Raw genomic sequence first — 20,184 nt, 5'->3', positions numbered from 1 at the left:
TCAAGTGGGTATAAACTACAACTTTCTACTGATGTCTAGAAATTGCTTAACTGAATTTTGTCTTAGTTTTTTTCTAATTTTTATTTTATTTTTTTTGATGAAATTTAAGGAAGCAATACACGTTCATAGTAAACAAATCAAACAACACTGAAGATGAAAGTAAATCTCCCTTTGCGTCCCTCCAAGCCCAGTCTTCCCCCCAGAAGTAACTCCTTGGTACGTGTGTCCTTCCAGACCATTCATTAATGTGACTACAAATCCTTTCTTACATGAAAGTCAGGATCTCAGCAACACACAGAATCCTGAGAAATTGGTTTCAAGGCTTTCAGAAAGTTAAACAGCCAGAACTGGTCTCCAAATTTCCTGACTCTCAGTCTAGAGCTTTTTCGGCACACCGTGATTCCTTGTGTCCTTAACAGATCATGTCACCGTGTTGTAAACGTTTTTCTGTTATTTTCCCTAACATCAGTCACTTTTCTCTACTTTGCTCTGGTCTCTCATTGGTTCCTGCTTATAAAACACATCACTCTAGAAAATTAGCAAAATCTTTGGCGGCAGGGCTATAGTAGATATTGAAATATGACTTGACTTTAATAATCCCTCCAAAAGTGGTATTATTAACTGCAAAAACCACAAGCAACTCCTCTTCTGTGATCTGTTTTCTCACGTTAAAAACAAAGAATAGGGAGTCATTATCCCTATTACTTACTTCTTACTCTGTTACTGTGACAACTAAGTAAGCATTGCTTCATCCAATAAATGAAAAAAAGCATTTAATCAATGCAGTGTTTAAGGATAGACTTTTCTTGAAGTATTCATTGCCTAATATGGCATTAGGCCCATAGCATGGTCTAGGAAAAAAATCTCTCCAAGTTGCTTTTAAGCTATGTTTCAGTGTGCCCTTACAGCTCTTCCCACACCCAGTGGCCTCATCTCTGCTTATTCTAAAGCCACTGCGTTAGTCTCAAGCTGCTCCTGGCTCCTCCTTATCTCCAAGAATTCAGAATGCTGGAGCACCCAGAACTAAGTTCTCAGACCTCGTCTCTTCTTTATCCACAATCATTCCACTAGTGAGTTCACCCAGTCTCACCGCTATAACACCATCTACATTCTGATGGCGTCCAAATTCCTATCTCCAGCCTAGACTTCCCACTGAACTCCACACTCACGTGTGGAACTGCCTATTCCATACCACCACTTGGATGTCGAATTGGCATCTCTACTCTACATGTCTGCATATCTAAAACTCAACTGTGACCTGCTCATCTCTCAGTGTTCCCCATCACTTTTTCCTTCCAGCTGCTCAAGTTTTAAACTTTGGAGTCACTTTTGACTCTCCCTTCCTTTCAAACCCCCACATTCTGTTCATCAGCATATCCAGATGGCTCTATCTTCAACACATACCCACTATCTAAACACTTCCCTCCAACCTCATTACTGACACCCTGGTCTGTGCCACAGTCATGCATGGCCTGTGTTATTGGAATGGTCCACTCATCTTCCGTTTCCCCACTCCCTCCTCAAATCTCTTCTCAGTCATCTAAGGAGCTTCAGAATCTAGACCCTCTCTGCCTCCCAGCCTAATTTCCAACCTCCTTTACCTGAATTCCAGGCATAGTGGTCCTACTTTTGTGCTTTTCACTCTTCTCTAGTTTAAGGGGTGGTAAAATACAAAACTTAGAGGATTCAGGGTTAGAAGAACTGGGTGTGAGCAGCACCTCCACCACGAACCAGCTGTGTACACACAAACCACTGAACCTCTCTAAGTTTCAAATCACTTTAAAAATCAAAACAGCAATACTACTTGTTCTATTAGGTTGCTGTGAAATCAGATTAGATATATAAAAGGGTTTTAAAAAATTAAGTGCTATAGAAATATTAGTATTTTTATAATCTAATCCTTCCTTTCTACTTAAAACCCATTTCCACCTCTTTGTAAAGCACTTCAAAAGTGAACTAGTAAATTAGTATCTCTTCCTTTTCAAGTCCTATAGCATGGTTTGTTGCAAAGATTTATTGTATTTCATATCAACTTACATGATTGTCCTGAACAAGTATTCAATATTTTAATGCTATTTAACTTACCACAAGTTTATAGTGTCTTATATGAAACTGACCTTATCTCTGCAATTTTTATTGCAATCATCTGTCTATTTTTCTATTATTCCCCACCAGAATATAATCTCTTGCAGGACATGACATTCTCCACAAAACACTCTGTAATTCCTCACATATTCCGCAGGTACCCAGTAAAAGGAAATGCACATGTGTTTGTGGCTGATGTAGCTGTTTGGATGTGATAAACAGGGATCACTTTACCACCTCATGATGAACAAAATTCATGCTTTCTGTGTTGAAAGAAATATCTATCATAACCTTAAAAGAGAAAGGACATTGTGACTTGAGTCAAAAAAATGGCATGATGGTCTTTTAATGAAAAACGTAACTCTTAACTCTGATCACAAGCATAATCTCCATAAGGAGAAACAGTTACCACATTGTAAGTTTATAATTTTTAAACTTTTTTGAGACCATTGTGTTAAAAAGCCAAACTCAAATAGTTTCAAGAAAAATAAACAAGCTGTCCGAATCTCTTGAGCCTGTTTCATTTCACATGTTTTAGTTGCAAACAATTACTGAAATAAATGCTTACTAGTTTCTGTATTACACTGATGCAGAAAATATAAAACAGGTTTTAAACTCAAACTTACGAAACCAAATTTTGGAAACAATTTTGGTTTCTTGATGAACAGCTCCACTGATATGACACTGAACCAAAAAAAAAAAAAGACAAAATAGAGCAAAATGAAGAAGTTGACAAAAGGAGCTTATCGTCCCGTAAAATTGCTATACTGAGATAGAGGCCTAATTCAAAGAATAACTTACTAAAGGTGAATAAAACTAATTTTTTTTTTAAATTGGCTCGTCACACGATCATTCTTTCCTGGATAAGCCTGAAGAAACTGCAATAATTAATCCTAAACTACATATCTCTTATCTTCTTTTGTATAATTTAAATAATTGCCTGCCTTTCACCTAACTTGGCTGGCTGTCCACCATCAATTCACCATGTAATCTACATGCTAGATTTTTTTTTTTAATTCTGTATTTCCTTTATTTCTTCAATTGGAGCAGCAGTATTGAGACAGCTGTTAAAAGCCTAGACTTTGGAATGAAGCCACTTTTGTTCAAATCCTGGCTCTACTCCTTCTTAGCTCTGTGACTAAGGACACACTACTTAACCTCTCTGTGCCTCAGTTTCCCCAGTTAAATAAGTACTGTAACGGTACCTGCCTCATGTGGTTTTTAAGTTCATTAGAACTAGTATTTTTGCTTAATGTATTAAAATAACCTGGCGCAAAGTAAGTGCTGTGTTTGGTGTTACTGATTTTAATTAACTATAGGGGTCAGCAAACATTTTCTTAAAGAAAGTAAATAATTTAGCTTGAGAGAAGGCTTGCAACTCAAGTGGCTCCAACTACTTAACTCTGCTATTGTAGCGTGAAAGCCATCACAGACAGCACGTAAAAGAACAGGCACGGCTTGTGTTCCAATAAAACATTTTAAAATAAAACTTTTATTTACAAAAACAAATCAGCAGTTTTCTGATTCCTGAACTATAATTTTTAGAAAACTGCTGCTATGCTAGAAATGAGCTGTGGTATTAATACTCTAGAAAAAAAACAAACCAAGCAGAGTCATTCCCCTGGAATATAATGCGGGTACCTGCCTCGGTGGATATCTGTGGGGTCTCTCATTGGTGAGTGGTTGAGGTATGAGTCATAAAAGTAACTGAAGCTGGTTTTAGAAAACAGATTAGAAATCATAACATTGGTTTTAACACATTTGGATACTCTCTTCATTTCAGCCCCCAGTCCTACCACTTCTAATATTTATCACTCATAACTATTCCGTGACTTCTTCAAAGTTGTGTTTGATGCTAATTTTAACCAACTCTCACCTCTAGAAAAGTAGGTGTGTGTGTGTGTTTAATCCGGGTGGGGGGGGGTGCAAGCAGAGTGTGCCAGCGAACAGAAGGATAGTGGGGAGAAGGTGACAAGGTAGGTATGGCCCAGAAGATAAGAACTAAATGGAGTATGGAAAGTCACAATAAATAGGAGAATTTAGTACACCAAGTCCTCTGAATCAGACATGTAATACAGGGCAGAAGGAATGCCTTAAACAGTAAAAGAGATTTAAACAATAAAAAAAAGTCTTTGTTTATCAATGTAGTTACTGTTTCCCATGGTAGGTTCTTTTGGGTGGATTCAGATCTGTTGTCATTTGCCATCTACTTAAAGGATTTCTTTTAATCCAGTTTTATTGACGTACAATTGACATACAGCATTGTACAAGTTTAAGGTGTACAGCATAATGATTTGACTCATACACTCATACACATTGTGAAATGTTTATCACAATAGGAACATCTATCATCTCATATTGATACAAAAGTAAAGAAATGGGAAAAGATATATTTTTCCTTGTGATGAGACTTCTCTTAACTCTATTATTCTCTTAAAAAATTTCATATATAACATACAGCAGTGTTAGTTATACTTATCTTGTACTCATACCACCCCAGGTAACTTTACAAAAACTGATTTTCTGGAAGCTTGAACCCAAGTAGAAGGGAGAAAAGCTAATATCCTCTGGAATTTCATAAGCAAAAATCATCCCCAAAGTAGCTTTGCATTATAAATTTTTATTACTATTGTAGTCCAATAAACTCAAGCAAAAAATTGAGTTTAAACTTGTCCTCAGCTTTTAGTATTCCCAGACACCCACCAGAAACAAAGAGAAATCTTTACAATTCATTAGAGGAACAAATAACTCCAAACTCCCACAAATTATTCCAGAGTGTTTACAAGGCCAACAGACCTTGACACTAAAACCCAGTAAGAACAGTAAAAGAAGAAAAGTTTTAGTCTAATTTAACTACTGAACATAAAAAACAAAAATTTCAAACTAAATATCAATAAACAGGATACAGGGATGTCAAAAGAATTACAGATTGTGCTCAAACTGGGTTCATCCCAGAAATGCAAAGTGGGTTAATATTAGTAAATCAATTATTCTAATTTACCACATTAAAAGATGAAATGAGGATAATCATATCATTTCAGGAAAGGCAGAATTCCTTAATCTGATGAAAGGTATGTATTTTTTTAAAAGACACCAAATCGTATAACTGATAAATATTTGAAAGTATTCTCTGAAACTAGGAACAGCGTAAGCTAAGCTAGCCCTTAGTCATCACTTCTATGCGACACTGGAAGACTCTTAACACATGCGGCAAGATAAATTAAATTAAACTAAAAGGATAGAATTGTAAATGAAGAAACAAAACTACACATTTATTGCAGATGATTTGACTGTCTATGTGAAGAATATACAGATAAATTATTAAAATTAATGAGAGGTTGGAAAAGATTTTGGATAAAAAGTAACTACAGCAAAAATCAAATACGTTTCTACACAACAGCAGAAAATGTCTTAAAAGAGAAAGCTTCATGTAAATGGTACATCAAAATGTCATAAAAATAGAAAATACATATGAATACATCTATCAAAACATGCAGAAAAAATTTACAGATAAAAATATGAAAAATCTGTTAAACAGTATTAAAGAAGGCCTAAAAAATGCAGATATATACCATGTTCATGGATCAGAAGATTCAATATAATAAAAATTATTCTCACGACACATGCTTAATTCTCGCTCACATGTGTTTTTTATCCTGTTTCTTACCTGGCTCATCTGTATCAGTTTCTCATGCCACTCAAGTAGGCAGCCATGGAGACACTGTCTTGGATGCTTCCTTTTCTTCCCTGTCTCTCACCCTCCACCCCAAGGCCATCCAGTTGCTGACTGGTCTCCTAAATAGAGCCCCTCTTTTCTACAACTGCTGACACAGTGCAGATGCAAGCACTCATCAACACTTGCCTCCACTCATACTCCAACCAGTTTTCCTGCTCCCACTTGCTCCTTACTTCCTACAGCAACCACAGCTGACCATCCTTTACATCCTCACTTATCTTTAAAAAATATGGCTGTTATCAAGCCAATGACCTGCTTTAAAAGTTAGTAAGTCCCCTTCCTACCTCTAAGGGGATCAAATTCACACCTCTTAGCTAGGCATTAAAGATCCTTTACATTGTACCTAACAGAATCATTTCTTGCCAAAGCACAAACATTTACGTACCCTCTGCCCTCCCCACATTAGACTTAGCACTTCCTGTGCTTTTATCAAAGTCCATGAGTCATCACAGCTTCAGTTTTTATCTTAATTATTTCACTTTAAAGTTTTGCACCACATTTTCTCCAGGAAAAAAAACTGCAAGACTTCAAGATCCACCTCAAATGCCACTTTCCCTTAGAAGCCTTCTCTATTCCAAACATAATTAACGAATTACTTCTTCTGTGTTACCACACTATTTTGTTTATGCACTTTCATACTGATAACTGAAACGTGTTGCTTTTTTGCAGGCAGATATTGAAATCCTTATAGAAAGGGAATACATTTGTGTCCTCAAACACCTTCCTGAAACATAATCAGGTGCAAAATATTGGTTGTATTAATTTGCATCTGTACAGTACATCAGTTTACCAAAACCTTTTGCATTTAATTCTTACACATTTTATGGACTAAGTATCACTACCCCCATGTTACAAATGAGAGAATTTAAGTTCAGAAATGTTAAGTAAGTAGACCAAGATAATGTAATTAAATATAGAAGAGCCAAGACTTGCACCTAGGTCTCCTGACACACGATTCAGTGCTCTTTAAACTACATTACCTAGATTTATGCTATTAATTTCTATTGGAGTTCATTCTTTACTGCTATGAAAGCTCAAGAATGAAAACTTCCTTTGGCAAAGACTTGGTTGAGAATTTGAGACTCTTCATATAAAAAATGATATATAAAATAAGTTAACTTATGATGAAAAAAGTCATTTGTTACTAGACATTTCAGTAAATTGGAGGTTTGTGAAGCTGAATTTTATGAAGATAATTAATAATACACACTTGTGCCAAGTGGAAGAATGTTTTCAAGGACAGATATAAATGATTAATAGAATGTATCTTTTAATGTGTCACGGATTTAATAAAATGACTTAAGCCAGAAAAACTTTCCTGCAGTTTCCTTGCCTAAATTTCTTGTTCTTTCCATTATGAATGTTGACCTCAAACTTGAAAGAATTGGATTTTTCCCATCCACTGGCCATGTTCTGCTCATCCAACGTATAAATCTTGACTGAACAACATTCTATTCTGATGCTGATGTGAGACTAACATGCTCTGATAAGCACATATGTAATGCCCCCATAACTTGTCATTGTTTTGACAGATTTTTACTGATGGACTGAGGTTGGAAAACAGGGATGGGAAATTATGCATAATTTCTCCCAAAGCCAATTTTGGCAAAGTCAAGTCAAGGGATTGTAACTGCAGCCTGCTGGTTGCCATGATTTGGCTGGAACCACGAGAAACCTGAGGCTTTGGCAAGACTGACCACTGAACAGGTATAAAATCTTCCCTTTCCTCTCAGTGGACAGTGCAGGTCATTGGCCCTGAGACTTCCTAGAGCCACTTCAGAGGGGCTCTTGTTCTGACATCAGAGACTCCAGGATTCAGAAAGCTTTGGAACTTGAACAGCTTTAGAGATTTCTAAGCCTCTAAGACTGAGGTTCAAGAAAATCAAGGGATGTCCCCAAGGTAACACACAAATACAACAGCAGAGCCAGGAGTGGAAAAATTATATTTCTTGACTACCAGTCCAGTTTATTTACCAATTGCTATACCACTACCCACACAGAATTATGTAAAGAAATAGAACTTACATTTGCTTTTCAAAACCACAGTAGAGTAGCGTAAGTAAAAATACTAGATTTTCATTTCATCTATTTTATGTCATTTGTTTTTGCTTCTCCTGACTTGTAAACAGGGAAAAGTTAACCATGTATTTTAAATGTATTTAAGAATAAGGATATTGTGTGGAGGACAGAAATGTACTCTGGTAGCTAATGTGAGGAAATATAACAAAAAGAAGTTGAAATTTTTAAATCAAGATACTTGAGGAAAGAATAAATGGAAAGCATGATTATCAATACACATGACCTTCAAGTAACTGCCTGCATCCTATCCCAGCCCACTGCCAAGTAATGAAGTCTACAAAGTACTTAAAGTTGTTACACTCTCCACAAGCTTTATTCCTCATATGTCATGAGTAAAGAAAATTCCAGGAATAATTTACAGGAATATATATTTTGATTATCATAGTATACAATAGTATTTACTTTCAAATGCTAAATTGAAATAACTTTAGCATACAAATCTGTGATTAATAACATAAACAACTATTTATACATAAACTTTGATCTACCTACAAATGGTAAAGTTAAGACTACACCAGGTCAGGCACAGTATCATTTTCCATACTTTTGCGATCCCAGGGATAAATCCATTCTTTATTCACAGTAAGTGTTCGATAAAGGTTTGATGGATTTACGACTATTTGCTGCTTAGAGCCATGTGTAAATTTAGCTCTGTGTAAACGTAGGATTGTGAGTATGTAAGTTCTTCTAACTAATCCAGATAGCAAATAAAATATGGACCAGAAATTACTGAAAGACCATATAGCCAAGATTCTATTCACACATTAGGGAAGTGAATTTAAAACTGTCAATATATTTTGAGTGTTTTAGGCACCTGAGCAAACAGCCAGGAGAACACATAGAAAATGCTTCTACTGGTTATCTCTGATATGTTGCCAAACAAAAAAGTCTACTTGGGGGAATAAACTCTCAGTTTGAAAGTTTAGAGGACTTGCAATATGAACACTTTTTTATATATGTCAAGAAAAAATGATTTTACCCCACAAGTAGTTTTATAAAGATTGTCTTCCTACAAGTAAGTAGTTGCAATTTTTTAATCTAATCCCTATGTATTTATGCTACTGTGAATACAAATTATAAAGTGTTTACTACATTTCAGACAGAGTGCTTTTTACTTTACATTCATTTGACTTTTATAATAGCGCCTTGAGAATCGTGACATCATCCCCACTTTACAGATCAGAAAACTTAAGTGTAAAGGAGTTAAATATCTTTGCCAAAAGCCACACACAGTGACTGTGTGGTGAGTCAAACATTATTTATTTTATTTATTTTTGAGGGAGAGGTAATTAGGTTTATTATCTATTTACTTTAAGGGGAGGGACTGGGGATTGAACCCAGGACTTCCTGTATGTTAAGCATGTGCTCTAGTGCTTGAGCTACACCCTCCCTTCAGTAGGGCCATTATTAGAATCTATGTCCATGTCACTCCAAAGCCCAAGTTTTAATAGATGCACTATTCTGGCCTCCCTGAAATCTTAAAAAATTAATTTTTAAAGCCATCCCCAACTTGCAAAATTGTACCCATACCAAAAAAAAAAAAAAAAAAAAAAAAAGGAGGAGGAGAAAGAGGGGGAGGGAGACACATCAAGGCAACACATGGAATCCAGGATTCTGGATTCAAATTCTGATTCCATCACTGGGTGACATAAAACAAGTGGTCTTAAAGCGCTAAGCTACCAGTCCCATTCAGTGCAGGAGAAGGGTGTGTTACAGCACACTTGTTTACGTAGTATACAGTTTTGTTTATGATGCTCCATCCTACCCTTACATACACTAGAAATCTGTTATTATAAACATTTAAATCCTGGGACACCCTGGAGACGTAGCCTATAATCAGTATCCTCTTTCTGTATTTAACTCTTGGTCACTTGTTCCCCCAACAAACTATTCACAAATCTCTTTCCCCATAGAAACATAACATAAAACAAAGCCCCTGATTTTTAGGTCATTACCTCTGTTACCCATTCCAGATGGCAAATCCTAATTATTCTTCCCCTGGTGACTGCCTGCAGGCCACACTCCAGGCAGGTCCAAATATATACTCCTTCTTCTCCTGGGACTGAAAAAGACATATGAAAGGAAAACTCCCCTTGCGCTTAGGTTTGGAAAAGGAGACAGAAAAGGAAGCCTGTTTTACCAGTTTTGTTCTTACTTATTTGTTAAGGTACAAACAGAAAGTCTTCCTCTTAGAAAGCATGATAATTTGCTAAAAGTAATATGTTTTCTTCAAAGAGATGGTAATATAGTAAATACTACACAGAGTACATACTTTGAATGTGCCAGACTTCCCACTTCCCAGACTGGAGATCCAAGAAGTTTAGTTAATCCTATGATCCCTCAATGCTTTCAGTTTTTGACCTGAGGGCTTTTAGACAAATTGGGCTCAAAAAGATAAAGTTATTTAAGTTCTTTCTCACAGCATATTTGTTTTCTCAGAGGCATTCACACGTCATTTACATACATAATGTACACTGTAAACCACTTTCCTGAACAGCCTGCATTTGAAAGGCTGTTCTTCGCACTCTTTATGGGCTCCTAAGCAGGAATTCAATGAATGTTCAGAGAGTAATTGAAAGTGTGAAACAATTTAATGGGTACCACACAAAATGCCAGAGCCTGTGCCAAGAACAAGACACTGATGACTGAATTCTACTCAAATCCAAGTCAACTACTGCCTTAAACAACATGGAAAGCCTGCTGTCACAATTTATATACTTGGGGCAGCATGTAGCCATTTCTCCCCTGCACTACTTACCACTCAAATGTATCTCTATTGGAATTACTTGTATGCATTTTCATTTGTCTTATAGATAACTGGGGTATTTCATTGTAACTCTACACTTGGACAATACTCCCTTGAAAGGGAGTAGGGTCTACTCCACATTCCATGCAATTGAAAGTATTGGCCTTACTCTGACCGTACAGTATATAGCTTGTAAAATGCAAGAATGTTGAAGGCAAGATGTGTTCCCACTGAAGAAAATCACACTGGAAGGATGCCCATGGCACAAATACCATCCCTTCAATTATGAGCCTTAATACATTTGTACTGGCTGGAGAGCCAGCAAAGGGGATTCAAAGAAAGGAAGGAATCCGGAATACAGAACCTGGGTTCAAGTTCTCACCATTTATCAGCTGGGATGACAGCCCAGTCACTGGACCTTTCTGAGTCTCAGTTTCCTCATGTATCCAAAAGGGGTGACAATAGTGTTAATTGGTAGGGATATGATAAAGACAGGAGACAGGTGCAATGTTCACTGTAAAAATATGAGCTGCGCTGCTTTGACACGAGTCATGAAGGCGATTCCTAGATATGTGGGGTATACAGGGTCCAAGGACTCACTCTCTAGAACGTTCTCCATTTGGCTCTTTTCCAGTTATGTGTGACACTCTTCCCTGGGGTATCTTAAAGGTTTAATGACCATGCAATGAGATGTGCTAAATCACACAATCATTTGAGTATGAAACACGAAACCATAAACTTCAGCTAGGAGGCATGTGGACCAGAAAGATCAGGGCAGAGGAGGGGAGCGCCATCCTCTCAGGATAGTTGCTCCACTGAACTGATGCCAAGGTGGTTCTAATGCTGCACAAGGGCTGGAATTACCTTAATAAATACTCCAAACCTACTCATAGCCAAAGAAGAGAGCTCAGAACATGCTGATATCAGCCACCAGGCCAGAGACCATTTGAGGTGCCCCCAGTGCACAAAATCCATGTCCTGACAGTTTAACATAAATGAAAAATGTAAGGAATACAGAAATGTAAGGAATTCCAGCTCTTCCTCCCCCATCACACAAACTAAATGTCATCAATAGGAAGTTCATCAGCACAGAAGATACTAAATGCTGATAGTAAATATATGGTTTGTGTCTCCATCTCTGTCATGATCCTGATTTGTAAAATGATTCAGTGTGTTAAAAACTGTTGAAATGTCTTTTTTAAACATTGAGATGAATGCTTTAGTAGCATACGAATACTTAAAATTAGATTTTGTTTGAGAAAACTAGTATATTTGGAAGGACTTCTACTTAATGCATCGTTTCAACTTCTTAGAACGATTATCATTTATGAAATTTTTTTTTAAATATGGTCAATGGCAAATATTTTCATTTAAACTGTAAGTGTAACTTGCCAGAGAACTGCTGATTAAGGCAAACATTTCATCGGTTCACTTTCTGAATTTCAATTAACACCTAATTTACGATCATTCTTAATACAAATACATAGTTGAGCTCTTTTAGAACAGCTTGACAGGATTCGCACACATTTTGTAAAGAGCTGACAAAACAAGCATTCCATTAGCCAGCCCACCATGTCTCCAAATGTAATAGTCAATATTCCATTTTTCAGGGCTGCCAATGGCAAGAATGAAATAAATAAGCAAGGAGTTCCCCTGATTTGAGTAAGAACACATTCTATATAACTCATTCCATAGCTTTGAGGCTATAACTTTTTTTTTAAATGTTCTTCCCCAAGTATCATTTTTCAATAGATAACTAAAGGAAATAAACCATTAAAGCCATATTGTTTAATCATTCTGCTGTACCCGGGGTTGCGGAGAGATTCTTTACTTCTTCATTTAGGAAGGGTACGTCCACAATTAATTCCAGATCTTGGAATAGGAAAGAACTCTAAGAGTCCTCAAAATTCCCCTAGTAGAGGAAATCTCACATCCCCAGGAATCTTGCCAGGCACCTGAGCCCTGGTCCACTCCAGGCTTAGCTGTGGGCTCAAAATGCTGCCGGGGGAGGGGTGAGGGGCCTTCCCTACAGTTTGGGGGAGCAGCACAGCCCCCTTTTCCCCACCTCCCCAGACACCAGATGGTCCCAGCAGGATGTGCAAGGATGCATTTTAAATGGATTATTTGCCTCTATCTTTTCCAGGCATTTTTAGAAAAGCTTAGGGAAGGTCCTAGTTTTAAATATTTGAAGCAGATGGTGCTAAGGTACTATTAGAAACAATAGATAATATTCTAAAAAGAAAAAATAAATAATGATAGTGAATCAATGGCATTTGATACTATCGACCTGAGTTCTAGAAACATTTAAGGGTTAACCCCTGTCAAGTCGTACACTCACTGACTGAGAGGCCTAAAAGATTATTAACGTGACTAATATTCTTAAGGTTTACAAAGAATATGGTGGTAACTACACGCAAGTGAGTCTAAATGTTAAATTAGGAAAGGTTGCTGAGTTGTACAAAAATAGGATTTATACATATATGATGGGGGGAGAAAATACATTTTCTGTAGAAGAAACTATGCATGGTATATATTAGATTTTTGTAGAAAAGTGAGCAATCATGGAGGGCAAGAGAAAAGTTTTGGAATTATATATTAACTTCCTCAAAAAGCTTTCACTAGGCTCTTCTTACAGACTTTTAACTGTTCCACGGAGGCTAGGGAAGCCTAAATAGAGAAAAGAAGGCTCAAAGACCACCTACTTGAATGGAAACCATAAAGGTTCTGTGAATTATTACACCAACTACCTCAGAGAAGGAATGCCAGTTAAATTTTGAATTTGCAAAGGACACTACCCTCTTGAGAGACAAAAAATGGGAAGACCTCAGGAAGCTGTGAAAACAAGCAAACAGAAAGCAGTTTTAGAGCTGGCTTAGTCTGAGAGGATATATTTAAGAAAAAAAGAATCTATTTTATCCTATCTGGTATCAATAATCACCATTTGTGGACCAAAAAAAAAAAAAATCAACACGGGACCTCAGGACAAGGACCTTAGAGAATTCTTATCGGCAAATGATAAACAGAATTCAACTCTATGGAATTCTTATCCATCCCTTTTGCAAAAACTGTATTTTGGCCACTTTTGAGTTGGCACCAGAGGCAGGAGGAGAAGAAGGAAAAAAAAAAAAAAGATCCGATGAATGAAAAGTAAAACAGAAGAGATGGTTAAGAGAAGCAGGTCTATGAAGGGCACTTTTAACATGAAGTTTGGCAATCTAAAGAGATGCCAAGCAAGAAATATTTGTTTGGATATTTAATATTATGATGGACTAAAGCAGACAAGGGGTTGAAACTCAAATTATAAACTGCCATACCTAGGAGGCTGCCAATGTAGCTAGAAAGCACAACACTGAGAATCAAAAAAAGGTGAGATCTTACTGAGAGATTATAAATTATGAAAATTACCCCAAGAGTTAGTGTACCAGGACACTAAGACCCTGGTTATAAAGAAAAGCTGACAGAAGAATCCCTTCAGGATGTCAAAAGCCCGTTTCTATATAAACAGGCTTGCATATGCCACTCTAAAGGCAAATGTAACCTTGCAAGTCACTGACCTTTAATCATGCTTGGTTTTTTTTTCCAAGAAAAGAAGTTGTTTACTGAGAAGATTAAAGGTAGAAAGTCTTTTTTTCAGTGTTCACACTGTTTTAAGAGGATAAAGATGCCCTTCTGGACAAACATTATACCTCACTAGTTTTAGCCTCTACTCATCATTCAAAATTCTAATTTCTTCAGTCTCCCTTTTTCAGGTACTATATTTTCAGTTGTCTGTGCTTTCCTGATTTCTCCTCATATACAAAAAGAGAAAAGACAGGAGGAAGGGAGGGGAGGGAGGGAGGAGGGGGAGGGAGAGAACACTGCGCTGGTTTACCAGGTCTCTGCTTTCCAGGTAATCTCTAGACAAATCTGAGAGATTAATTTGTGCACTGAATTTGCCCAGGCTGCTCACAGATATTCACAGATACCTGGATTAAGACCCGTTGGTACTGTACAACAATGAAACAGGACACCTCAGTCTCTGTTCTGGAATGACTTCCTGCAGCATCAGCTGCCCAATGTCCCTCAGGACCCTTCTGAACTAGAGAGAATAAGAGACATCCGATTGCAAATGCAGATGACTATGTACTGTGCTGACATCTTAATGTGCAAGACAGACATTCCTTTGAATTATCTGCATCTTTGTGTCTGCCTGCTTATATAGAGAGATGAATTACCGATTTTCTGTTCTAATGGGCTCGGGTATACAAATATATCTGAGGCTGGGCTACCGTGACCTACCTCCTTTCTCTTATACTAAAAATGCCTTTCTAAATCACAGTTAAATTAACACAAGTCTTCCTTCTTGTCCTATAGCCTCATGAACTTGAAATCAGAGTTCTGAAAGGTGTACAAATTACACTGTCTCACAGATATATTAAGGATGACACCATTTTAACAAGTTCTAATGAAGAATATTTCTCCTTGGGTAACACTTGATCTTGGTTAGAATAGGAGTTTGGAAATGAGGGATGAAGATCAATATTAATAGTCTATAGAAACTGAGAAGGTATTGAGAACTTACTAGATATTTATCAGTGGTAATCCATCCCTGTGATAAATATTAAAAATCAGCTATGATCTCTGTCCTTTACGTTCTAACTGCGTTTAGAAAAGATAAAACTATGTTCTTAGTCATTTCACTCATGTCAGATAGTGAAGGTAACTGCATTTCTATTAGTCTATTCGTCTAATAACCTGGACGAATTTCTGTTGTTTGGATTTCAAGGAAGACCTCCAAAAGGCCAGCTAAGAATACAGTGTAATTGTTTAATTTGTACGAGCAGACTTTGTAGCCAGGAGACTTGGAACTGAGTTCTGGGTAGTCTTATCAAATGTGTTTGACCTCACAGAGCATTTGTTTTCCTATCTGTGTAATGGTAATATTAACAAATTCCACCATATTGGGCTGTTGTATTGAGTTGAAATGATGTAATCAAAGTGTTTTGAAACCGCGTTAGTCACTATGACATTAAGCCACCGTATAGTTTCAGGAACTTTAGGACCCCTATTAGGGAAGTTCAAAAAGGGCATTTTATTCAGTGGGCTATGCCCTCCACTCTGTTCTTGGGAAAGTGCAGATCAAAGGAACCCCAGAATCTAGAGGGCACACCGTCTTGTTTTCTTCCTGGCTATCTTTCACATATCTGTCTTCATCTTTTTTATTTTAGTGACCTTTTATTGACTCTTGTTTGGAATGTTGATGTATTATTTAATACTTTTCCCTTTTATTACAATCTTTATTTGTCTTACACAGTGCCAAAAGGATGCACTAAGATTTTGCTACTCTTGAGCCAGGATGGTAAATCAAAGCTTTTCATTTCACCAAGTTAAAAAAGCAGGGTTGATCATTTAAAAAGAGATCTCAGGTTTGGGGCTTACATCTCAGTCTTCCACATGGACAATTCTCATTCCTCTTTCACTACACACATGTAGAAGTTTGTTTCTAGTATGCAAAGATAGGGAAGAAATAAGGTTAGAGTAATAATCCACTCAAACTTGTTTTTGCTGTTTTATCTTCAACAGCTCTGTTCAAAAACAAACCAGCAGTAAAGGAAAAATAAAAGCAAATGCTCTTAGTTTTTTTTTTCCTTGCCTAGACGATCATGTGCCAAGGAAAATAAACATTTATGCTTGAGGTGCGTTTCAATACACAAGGTACAATTAAATTTTAAAATTGCAAACACTCTAAAATAGAAAAAAAAAAAAAGCACATGTTCACAGAAGCCTCTTCTAGACAATTTCTAATGCTAAGATAAGCCTGAAACAACATAACGTTTGAAAATGTATTAGCTAACTTTGGACACTTCTTACAATATATTCATATTTGAAGTTAACGGTTTTTCAAGGCATAAACGTTTACCTTAATGTATATAGAAAACTACATTTTCCTGAAATCAAACCAATGTATACATATCCCCTGGTTTTCTCATATTGGTAGCTGGTTAAACCTTTCACACAACAAAAGCATCTGAATGGGTGTTTTCCTAGACAGTCTTTAGAAATAACTTCCTTCATTTCTACCTTACCTAAAACAAGAGCGCCCTCAATTTTCACCCAGTTGCAAACATTATTCAAAACAAATTTCTCAATAAAAAGTAGATTTAGGGAGTTGTATAGTACTGAATTCTGGCTGCCAGCTTCTACTCATGCACCGCAGCAGAAAGATGTCTTGTCCTCTAAACCAGCAAGAAAGGCCCCGGAAACTTCTGGTGGAATGGACTGTGTTCAAGGTGATGAGAAAACTTATAAACCAAATTGAATGAAATCAGAATTCTGAATTCCAGACTGACATGTTTCTGCTAAGCTCCTCCAAGTTTTGAATAAGTATATGCAGTAAGAGTGCCCCAAGAAAGATCTGATAAGGCCAACACTTAAGGCTCCTTAACGCAAACACATCCTCCGTGTCAGAACAATGTGTCATCAAAGGTACATGTTAAGGGAATTTCCAGCACTTCCCTTCATTTGCGTCCATCTCTCCTAACTTCAGGTCCAAGAGAGACGGGAAGAGGTTTACCTAGCCACGGAAGGGGAGAAATCGAGTCACACGCAGACCACCCGCACAGAATCCGAGAGGCAAGTCTACCCTTGAGACTTTGCCCTCCCTTCTTCTTGAGATGAGGCAGAGTGTGCCTTCTGTTTACAGACACTCACCTGATCAGCCCCAGCACCCTCGTGACCACTTTCCTTGCAAGGTGAATGGTGGGTTTACCGAACCCAGGTCACCTCGGCCTCAACTCGGCAGAGCAGGGCCCAGAGCCAGGGCGTGTGGCTCCGACCTCAGGCGGCGGGGGGAGCGCCGGGTGGGGCGTCCCACAGCAGGTCCCAGGGCGCAAGCGAGGGCAAGTTTGAAAGCGAAGGGGAGTTTGAATGGAAAGGCAACTCGGAAGTGTTTAAGCTTTCTTGAAATGAGCAAATGCACTCGAATCCATCCGGCCGGGGAGCTTTCGAGGGCGTCGACATCCCCCTGTCGCCTAAGACCCACACCAGACCCTGACCGAGAGGGGGCGAAGGTGTCCCGACGTGGAGTCGGCTCGCCAGCGAGCGGGATCCCCGGCGTCCGGCGCCCGGCACCCGGGAGGCGCCGGCCGAGACGCGGAGGGCCGCAGGCGCTGGGCTCAGAGCCCTGGCGGCGGCGGCGTCTGCGGCTGGTAGCGCCGCGTCGGGGCGGGGAGGGGGAGGGTCGGAACTCCAGAAGATCCCCAAACTGGGAGCCGGAGCTTGGCATCCGGTCCTGCGGGCGCGGAGCTGCGGCAGCGGGGGCGGCGCGGCCCCTCGGGGTGGGGAGGGGGTGGGAAGGAGACAGGTGAGACCCGGCACTCTCGCCGCGCCAGCCGCGCCCCCGCCGTCTCGCCCCGAGAGGGCACTCACCGGCTTTGCACGGGTCCTTGTAGTCCAGCGCCTCCGCCTCGTCCTCTCCGTCGCCACCGAAAGTGTAGTCATAGTCGAGGCCGGCGCAGACCTCCAGCTCCGCGCAGAGGACAGCCCCCGCGGCCACCAGCCACGCGAGCATCCCCGGGGAAAGCGTCTCTAGCCCCATCTTCCTCGCGAAGGAAGCAGGACACCGGCGCCTGTCCCCGCGGGAGGCTCCTCGGCGCGGCCGGCGCTCAGGTGTCCGGGGACATGGGGCGCCGTCGGGCGGAGAGAGGGCAGGGCGGCCTGTCCCCACGCGCGGGCGAGGTGGCGGGCCGCGGGCGAAGTGGCGGGCCGCGGGCGGGCGGGCGGGCGGGCGGGGGCAGGTGGGGAGCGGGTCCGGGCGGGCGCGCGGCCAGGCTGTCTCCAGGCGGCCGTCCTTCCCGCGGCTGCCCTGGGCTCAGGACCCCAGGCTTGGGTCCCCGGGCTCAGGCCCCGCGCGCGCCCCGCACCCGGGACCCGGAGCCGCTGTGGGAGGACGAGCCCCGTATGCACATCAGCGCGTCTGAGCTGAAAGTGGGGACCGCGAACGCGGGTGGGTGGCGGACATTCCTTCACCGCCAGACCTTAAAAGCCGCAGAAGCAGCAAAGCAACTGACTGCGAGAAGAACGAAAGTGGGAGGATTTGGGGATGCACTGTTTGCCTTTCCCCCCCAGGCTGTCTTTTTACCCTCTTCCTAACTTGAAAAAAAAAAAAAAATTCTTCACAGCATCTAACCCAATCACTTGCATCCTGCTTACTTATTCATACAATCAGGGTCAGGATCCGGGCCACAGCCTCCTCTCCGCCTCCTTTCGGTAGCCCTACACGAGCAGACAGACGCGAGCGCGCCGAGAATTCCATTTCTAATTTACTAAAGATAAAAATGAATATATCACGCACTGCGTCCCGCGAACAGCAGTTAATAGATGATGTACGTGCCAGCCGACAGCGCCAGACCGGGGGTGGGCGAGGGATAATGACAACTCGGCTCCAACCTCCACTTCCCCCCAGTAACAAGGAGCTTGCGTCTCCTCTTTGTTGCCTCTGCCTCCGTACAGCCCCGAGGGGAAGAAAAGTGCCTGGGCCTCCACCCCTCAGGTAAGGAAACGGACTGCTTTTCAAAGTCCCCCAACCGACAAAGTTTTGCTAAGAATTAAGATACTCAGAACTGCAGTTTAAAAAAAAAAAAAATCCAAAATCCAGTTACAGATTGCAGCAGCAGGAAACGCGAAGACCTCGCCAAGGGCTGCATTGTGGCTCACGCCGGCTCAGGAAGGGAAGTTGGAAGGAACACTTGGGAAGCAAATTTTCTGTGACAGCTCTGGCGCCCATGCCCAGAGTTGCTCAGTATCCTTTGGCTTCAGTTGTTTTACTTCAGAGGAGAGTGTGTAAAACCTGGCAGCAGGATTAGCGAGGTAAACCACATGTCAGCCTAGCAGACGCAGGACAAACACAGGCTGTGGGAAATTGGGGAAGGAAAAAAAAAATCAGAGGAAATCTCTGCAAAACCCCTGTTGTGAGCAATTCAGAGGTTTCCCCACATCTGCAAGTAGTTTCCAAAATAGGTGAGAGGACTTCTCCTCCCCCCAAATTTCCAAAGGACTGATGATTGGGAAAAAGCCTTCCCTTTACCAACTAAATCTTGAACTGTCGCTCTAGCAGGGACTTGTAAAAAAAATCTTCTGTTACCGTTGCATCTTAATTTAATATTTAAATTGTCCCTCCTTTTCTGAGTTACCATCAACATACAGTCTCATCTAGAGGGAAATAAGGTAACACCATATACACAGGCATGCATACACACACACACACACACACACACACACACACACACACACACACACACACATACCCCTTTGACAGGTAGACCCAGTCTTTGGCTAGGTTTTACGTTTGTTAAAGAAAAATCAGAGGCTAATCTTGAAGAAATACCGAATATTTCCAATTTAAACTGAGAGTAAAAGGATGTGAGGCCGGATAGAACTGACTGATTCCATGTTCCTGGCAAAAACTGGGGCTTCCTCAGAAGCCACTACAGTGATGGAGCCTCTCTTCCATTGATCTCTCAAACTTCTAATCCTAGATCATAAAACAGACAGCAGATCT

General features: G+C 40.1%; 1 protein-coding gene across 1 annotated transcript in view; it reads right to left on the bottom strand.

Annotated features, from left to right (window-relative positions):
* TLL1 (tolloid like 1) overlaps window positions 1–18,242 on the bottom strand; it is a 183,610-nt gene extending 165,368 nt beyond the window's left edge. Inside the window, exon 1 of the mRNA XM_031464184.2 lies at window positions 18,054–18,242. Coding sequence (XP_031320044.2) covers window positions 18,054–18,222 — 169 coding nt within the window. The 5' untranslated portion in view covers window positions 18,223–18,242. The remainder of the gene's footprint in view (window positions 1–18,053) is intronic.
* Between the last annotated feature and the right edge of the window lie 1,942 nt (window positions 18,243–20,184).

Source organism: Camelus dromedarius, chromosome 1, assembly GCF_036321535.1.
Source record: "Camelus dromedarius isolate mCamDro1 chromosome 1, mCamDro1.pat, whole genome shotgun sequence".
Taxonomy (NCBI): Eukaryota; Metazoa; Chordata; class Mammalia; order Artiodactyla; family Camelidae; genus Camelus; species Camelus dromedarius.
This window is presented reverse-complemented; position numbering and strand designations above follow the sequence as displayed.